This window comes from Penaeus japonicus, unplaced genomic scaffold (assembly GCF_977035675.1).
Source record: "Penaeus japonicus unplaced genomic scaffold, GWHDUDI00000001_assembly GWHDUDI00000031, whole genome shotgun sequence".
Classification (NCBI taxonomy): Eukaryota; Metazoa; Arthropoda; class Malacostraca; order Decapoda; family Penaeidae; genus Penaeus; species Penaeus japonicus.
Window position 1 is genome coordinate 15,060,359 of NW_028234433.1, and position 7,500 is coordinate 15,067,858.

The 7,500-nt window shown below is 37.5% G+C and overlaps 1 protein-coding gene across 3 annotated transcripts in view; it reads right to left on the bottom strand.

The window, feature by feature from the left end:
• LOC122246383 (prestin) overlaps positions 1-7,500 on the bottom strand; it is an 84,747-nt gene that overhangs the window by 1,033 nt on the left and 76,214 nt on the right. For all 3 annotated transcript variants that reach the window (XM_086555736.1, XM_086555738.1, XM_086555737.1), the window contains 14 exons: positions 7,070-7,278; positions 6,508-6,690; positions 6,132-6,242; positions 5,291-5,460; positions 3,892-4,056; positions 3,506-3,610; positions 3,105-3,238; positions 2,780-2,942; positions 2,336-2,512; positions 1,948-2,220; positions 1,574-1,756; positions 969-1,124; positions 603-732; positions 1-458 (listed from right to left, as the gene is read on the bottom strand). The exon at positions 1-458 is cut by the window's left edge and continues 1,033 nt beyond it. In XM_086555736.1, coding sequence (XP_086411862.1) covers positions 313-458; positions 603-732; positions 969-1,124; positions 1,574-1,756; positions 1,948-2,220; positions 2,336-2,512; positions 2,780-2,942; positions 3,105-3,238; positions 3,506-3,610; positions 3,892-4,056; positions 5,291-5,460; positions 6,132-6,242; positions 6,508-6,690; positions 7,070-7,278 — 2,305 coding nt within the window. In that variant the 3' untranslated portion in view covers positions 1-312. The remainder of the gene's footprint in view (positions 459-602; positions 733-968; positions 1,125-1,573; positions 1,757-1,947; positions 2,221-2,335; positions 2,513-2,779; positions 2,943-3,104; positions 3,239-3,505; positions 3,611-3,891; positions 4,057-5,290; positions 5,461-6,131; positions 6,243-6,507; positions 6,691-7,069; positions 7,279-7,500) is intronic.

Genomic DNA, 7,500 nt, shown 5'->3' on the forward strand with positions numbered 1-7,500 from the left:
AGATGATTGTTAGTAAACTATATACCATTTGAGCTATTATGTATGCAACAGCATACATTTTCTCTGAATAAAACACTTGCACATATCAAAGAACACACCTGCCTTAATGCTTTAAATCAGCGTTTAATGCTCTGTTAATTTTCTTTCCATAATCTTTCTTGTCCTCTTGATTAAATAAATATATAGATACTCTGCACCAGATTTTACTTTATCACCAATAGCTGTTGTGAGAGCTTACCTTCCAATGTTTTTTTACCATTGCATAAAAAAATGTAATAACAACAAATGCATGAGGTTCAGTCATAAAATTGTTCAGAGCTTGGTGCAGTTGCTGCCAGAAACAGTTGACTGATCTACTGTTGTTAAGACAGTAACTGCATCGTGGACAGAGTGGAAAATTTGTTCAGTCGCAATTGTTTTCAGAGTACCACACTTCTCTAGGCTATCCAATACACTTTCTGTAAAGCAAATGTGTGAATTGTAATATGAGCCAAGTCAATAAGGTAATTAGATCAATGTCACCACTCCCATCAACAGTTGAATATCAAGAGAAAGATTTGTACTTCATATAAATCAATACAAATGAAAAATGCCTTCCTTACCTGAAACTGAAGCGAGAATGAGTACAATGCCTGCCTCGTTATATTCTTTTCGGAGTTGTGCTATGAGTTTTCCACCAGTAGAATCCAAGTAGATCATTTTACTCATGTCTAGTACTAACCACTTAACAACCTGAAATTAAACATTTATACCAATTACACGTATATCATTATATGAAGGTCTTATAGAAGAAAAAAAATAAATATAATAAAAAACATTAACACCCCTTCCTCATCATATAAAGCAAAACACTTCAAACATACTTTTCTATCCTATGTTTTTTTATGGAAAAAAAAAAAAAAAAAATCAGTCTAATTTTCCTTTTTCCACACTATGCACAGATCAATGAACGGAAAAAGAGAACTCACAGGTAAGGAGAGCACCACATGCTTATTCTTCTTGTTGCTGAACCTTCCCTTGATGAACTTTGCAGCACCATTTAGTTGCTTTTCACCGAGGCTTTCCTTGGGTTTCTCTTCCGAATTCTCGGGGATCTTTTCTGCGCTCTCATGTACCCCATTTTCCTGTTTAAATCAAATTTATGGTTTTATTTAGAACTTTAACACATCACTTAGACTACATAAACAAATGAAAATGATGTATGTAATGCACTTTACATCATTAAACCATTACAGGTCTGACTGTCTAAAATACTCCTTTTTAATTTTGCCATAAATATTCAGAATATTTAACAGTAATCATCTCTTACATAGCTGTTCAATTATCTAATGTCTCTTTTTAGTTTTTTCTATAAAATAAAGAAAAAACAAATTCTAATAACATGTTTTGAACTTAAATTAGCCTTTTATAAAATCCACCACAACACAGAAATAAGCGTGTTAGCAAAATACTAGATATTTTCACATATTATACACATTAGCTCTTTGTGGTTATGAATGGCTGAATGGAAAACTAAATAATGTGGTGCTTCTAATCAAAGTCTAAAAACTAGGTTACCTTAACATCATATTACCTTGCTAGTATTGATGGAAAGGTTAGATTTTGACAGTTTCTTCTCAAGAGCTTTCTTGGTGCTAACAATTACATTAGGGTCCAGGCCAGTCATGGTGAATATCTGAGTCCTAAAATATTCACTGTTTGCAAAGTGAAGTGGCCCATTAAACTGGAAGATGCAAAGTGAAGGTATTTCCACAGCCTGTAATACAACATAAGAAATTAATAAACATATCAAAGTATATCTCTTATTTTGATGTCAAATGTTCTTTTTTAATTAAACAGTTATCTGAAAAATATGTTCAAGAATCAATTTAAATAATTATCTGCAACTATCATCAATCCCAAGTAAAAAAAAAAAAAAAAAATCACATAAGCAATTTCATAACTTACTGAGGAGTACTTCTTAATATCCAAGTAAATGTCTGTGTTAGGGATGGAACCAAGAATGGCTGTGCTAGGTTTTTGTCCTCTGAGAAGCAAAACTATCAGTGACATCAGGACTCCAACCATCAGCCCATAATCTATATCAATAACAACAACAGCAAGGAAAGCTGCAATCCATATGGAAGCATCAGCGCGTGAGATGGCCCACACCCTCTTCAGGTCATTCACTTGCAGGAACATTCCCTTCAGAGCCACGACAATGATCGATGACAGAACACACTGTACAGGGAGAAGATAAAAAGGAATAACATTTCAGTAAAAAAAATACATAAATAAATATACACATTCAGCATAGATGGATATCATATCTTTTATATTTGAAGAAAGAACTTACATTTGGAAGTTTTTCAAAAACTGGACCCACAAACAGAAGGACGAGCAACAGAAGAGTACATGAGATGAGTGAGGTGATTTGAGTGACACCCCCAACTGCTTCCTGAATCAGTGACCGCGAGAGAGAAGCAGCAATGGGAGCACATCCGAAGAAGGATCCAAATACATTACTTGCTGACTGTTGACAGAGAGAGGGATATTCAGTTGCAAATTTGTTAGGAGGATCTTTGAGCGTTGTTTTCTTTTTCCCAGTTATCACAAACTCTTACAAAAAAAATTCTGAGTTGTTTTATTTAGACTGATCTCTATTGCATTCACTTTCAAGAAAGTTTAACTGAGTATCATTAATCTTAGTCTAATGAGATAACAATTAGGTAACTCTTTGTAAGTCTATCTCTACTGGCCTACCTGTGTCTAAAACACAAAGTTTCATATATATAATTACCTGTGAATATAATTCTTGAGCTGCATCAACTTCATAATTATGCTTCTTGGCAAATATCTTTGCCATGGAGAAAGATATTGTATATGCTACAATTGTGATAATAAAAGCATCAACAACCACTTTTGGCAGAAGCTCAAATGGTGGGGCCTCTGGTTGAGGCAGTCTGAAAAAAATATCAATATTTGGATTATAATCCCACAATCTCAAGTTATAATCACCACAATCTCAACCTATCTAGACTTGAAGTTGTTTTTAAATCCCATAAAAAAGAAAAACATACAAGATGAAATATATACAAAATACTGGTATTTCAATATCAACTTACCCGGTTGGAATTTCTCCTACGATGCGAATGCCATAGTTTTCATTCAGCTCTCCAAAGTAAGAGGCGGCCGTTCCGAGAATAACTGCTATAAGTTCAATGGGGATGGGAATTTTTGTCTTCTCTCGCAATTTTGGCTGTTTTGGAAGAGTAATTCCACTTCTTTATTAACAGTACTACTGACTAAATTTGAGTTAAAATACCCATAGTCATCAAAACACATTGAGAATAATACTAGAGATGGAAAGAATGTAAATCATAGACATGCAAGAAAATTACACTTAGCCATATTGTTCTTCAATTTGCTATTTAAGTAGAACATGGAATAATTATTCTCATTGACTTCTTATAGTTCAAGCAATAATCAACATAACTCATACATATTGAAAGAAAATATCTCTTACCTTAATTACTTCATTGTTAAATGTTAAAGCACCAATTGTAATCATGGAAGCGACCATAGCTGCTGGGTTAGACTTCAGTAACTGCTGGATGATATCACGATAGGTCTGAAAATATGTTGGGAGATGTTAATATGTATATATCAAGCTTCATCACTATATAATTCCATTTTTTTCTTTGGCATATCTTCACCTGAAATTGCAGCACTATCCTTTGAAGCCATGTGCTTCACATAATCATATTTCTTGCTCAGGAGACCACTTTCCGTCCTACACAAGAACTACACAATATAACAGACAAAAATGAAATAAAACAAAACTACAAAACTTCATACTAATATCATCATCTCATTAAAACAAGAAAAACTAAACTAAACCACGCAACTTACATAAATAATCTTTAATGGTCCACTGTACCGCTGGATGTGAAGCCCGAAGAGGTACTTGACCTGCGAGGTTAACACATGAATGGCAGCTCCAGTTGTAAATCCAGACACCAGCATATCGGAGAGGAACACACTGAGTGACCCAAGCTGCAGCAACCCCATGACGAGCTATGAGGAATGTGGAAAAAAAGGAAATGTTAAAATAGAGACTAAAAAGACATATACATCAATTCTGCAATGTAGAAAATTCACAGTAACAGGAGGAAAAGTTGTAATTTAATATACATCTCTTTGCTTTGCATTCTTTCACATAAATCTTATACTGTCACAATAAAAAGAATCATGATTTCAATATACTCTATAATAAATAATCTGTCTTTAAAACTGTGTAAGGGCAAAAATACAATTATGGTGTGGTAGCAATTTGACAATTCACGCAAAAAATCCTTCCATACATACCTATACATATTCGTACACACGAACTAAACATATGTACAAACAAACAAACAAACACAAGTGTGTGTGTGTGTGTGTGTGTGTGTGTGTGTGTGTGTGTGTGTGTGTGTGTGTGTGTGTGTGTGTGTGTGTGTGTGTGTGTGTGTGTGTGTGTGTGTGTGTGTGTGTTTGTATGTGCATGTGTATGTGCATGTGTATGTGTATGTGTATGTGTATGTGTATGTGTATGTGTATGTGTATGTGTATGTGTATGTGTATGTGTATGTGTATGTGCATGTGTATGTGTATGTGTATGTATATGTATATGTGCATGTGCATGTGCATGTGCATGTGCATGTGCATGTGCATGTGCATGTGCATGTGTATGTCTATGCATGTATGTGTATGTGTATGTGTATGTGTATGTGTATGTGTGTGTGTGTGTGTGTGTGTATATATGTATATATATATATATATATATATATATATATATATATATATATATACATGTATATATACACATGTATATATACACATGTATATATACACATGTATATATACACATGTATCTATGTATATATATATATATATATATATATATATATATATATATATATATATATAGACACGTATATATACACATGTATCTATGTATATATATATATATATATATATATATATATATATATATATATATATATATATATATATATATGCTTATATAATATTTACAAAAAAAAAACTGCTTTTACAAAAAAAACAGTTTCTCCATAAACAAAAATAAACAAAACAATTACTTCGATATGTAATTCAATTTGAGTGATGATAAAAAATTTCCACCCCGCTTTGATTGTCATGAAATCGAACTAACACGACAAAACTCCCTCTCACCAAACCAGGCGATTTCATTCACTCTGAAATCCTTACGAGGAATATTGTTCCTTCAAACAATTAATGCTTCACTCACCTCCCAGATCCCAACCATAAAGGACACCATAGCGGCTACTTGAGTCGGTGAATAGGACGGGTCCGGCATTGTGGAATTGCTTGCCATATCTCCTTCCATGTCACCTTCTTCAGGAGCGGATAGGTCTGTGACGACTTTCCCGGTCATCAGGCAGACAACAGCGAAGGTACCTGTAGATGTGGGATTAAAAGTCTATTTCATTTTCTGCCTTTTTTTTTCTTCATCTTCATTCATCTCTTTCTTCTCTTGTCTCGCCCTTTCTTTCCGCTGCCTTCGTTTTCTCCTCTTTATATTTGTTTGTTCTTGTTTCTTATCCTTTTTTTCTGTTTTTTCCCTATTCTCTTCATTCCATTTCCCTATCATTTTTTTGCATTTGCTTTTTCTTTTTCTTCCTCTCCCTCCCATCTCTCTCTCTCTCTCTCTCTCTCTCTCTCTCTCTCTCTCTCTCTCTCTCTCTCTCTCTCTCTCTCTCTTTCTCTTTCTCTTTCCTTCTTTCTCTCTTCTCTCTTTCTCTCTTTCTCTCTCTCTCTCTCTCTCTCTCTCTCCTCTCTCTCTCTCTCTCTCTCTCTCTCTCTCTCTCTCTCTCTCTCTCTCTCTCTCTCTCTCTCTCTCTCTCTCTCTCTCCCCCTCTCTTCCTCTCTCCCTCTCTCTTCCTCTCCCTCTCTCCCTCCCTCGCTCTCTCCCTCCCTCCCTCCCTCCCCCCTTCCTTTCCCTCCCATCTATCCATCCACCTCCCCCCACCCACTCTCCCTCCTTCCATCTATCCTTCCATCTATCCTTCCATCTATCCCTCCCTCCCTCCCCCCGAGTATCCTAACAGGTAGTGCCACGCGACACCCACCCATGGAGCAGTGTCGAGAGGTGCCCAGGAAGGCGTAGATCAGCACGGGGAAGAAGGCCATGTAGATGCCGTTGATGGGCGGGAGGTTGGCGAGCAGCGCGTAAGCCATTCCTGTGTGGGGGACATGGAGGCTGAGTGGCTGTGGGTTAAGTTCAGTGGAGGAAAATAATGGGTGGGAACCTTTATTTATTTTTTTTTTTTTTGGGGGGGTGGGGGTGGGATATGGTTGTTTTCGGTAATTTCATAACTTTGATTTATTGCTGTACGTTATTCTTTTTTCGGTTATGATCGATTTGTGGAATTTTATGAGATGTATTACCAGGAAAAAGTGGATTATTCGATCAAAGTTCAACTTTCACTACTATACAAATCTCACCTTGGGGAATATGCATGATTGCAACAGTGACGCCGGCAATGATGTCGCCAAGGAGAGACTCCTTCAGCTTGTATGCCGGCAGCCATGACAGGATGGGCAGGCGGGCGGTGATGGCTGATGACAGGCAACCGCATGAGAAGCTGCATGTTTCCGCCGCCTTCGCCTGGATGCTCTCCCGCAGCCCTGCTCAGACCGAGGTCATTAGATTAGTGTTACAGGCACGGATTCCGATTATGCTTTCGCGTTTATAAATCAAATTCCAGGAATGGAAGGAAGGGATGTTCGATCTGGTTACCTTTTCCAGGCAATGCTATAAAGTCAAATATCCTACGTTACATTTTTTATGAGCTTTCTTGTACGAACGACTTAATGTATGAAGTGACAATTTACACCGCAATTATACATTCTGCAGTCTGCAGACACAGTGATGAGAAATTGGTGAGCTCATATAATAAACTAACGTCACAACAGATACAAAAGCAAGCATAAACAAATAAATATGAAACAAAGGACAAACAGGGAAAACTAGACAAACGAACAGAAAGCGACGCAGGAAACTCACCAGGTGAATGGCCAGAATCAAAGTGATAATTCTGGCAGCGCTGAGCAACGTTGAGGGTAGGCCGCACCACACAGACTTCGGACACACTACCCCCTCCTCCTCCTCCTCCCCCTCCACCTCCTCCTCCACCGCCACCTGTTCCCCCGCCCCCGTAGCTCTCGCTGTGACCCATCCCTATGGAGGTCACCGTTGCGCTCGTCCCTGCCTCGCTGCGGAAGGAAGGAAGAAGGTCTGGTCAGAATCAAGTTTCTTCCTTTTTCTTTTTTTTTATGAATTTCCGGTTCCCAGAGCGCTTGGCCTTCGCCCGGGAAATTATATTCCGGCGTTGATGTACTCAATGGCTGGGCTGTCAAGGGTAGTTCAACGCTCTCTTGTAAATATGGCATGTTCACCTTGCCGCTGGCGGACTATCGGGCACCAGGTAAATGCTA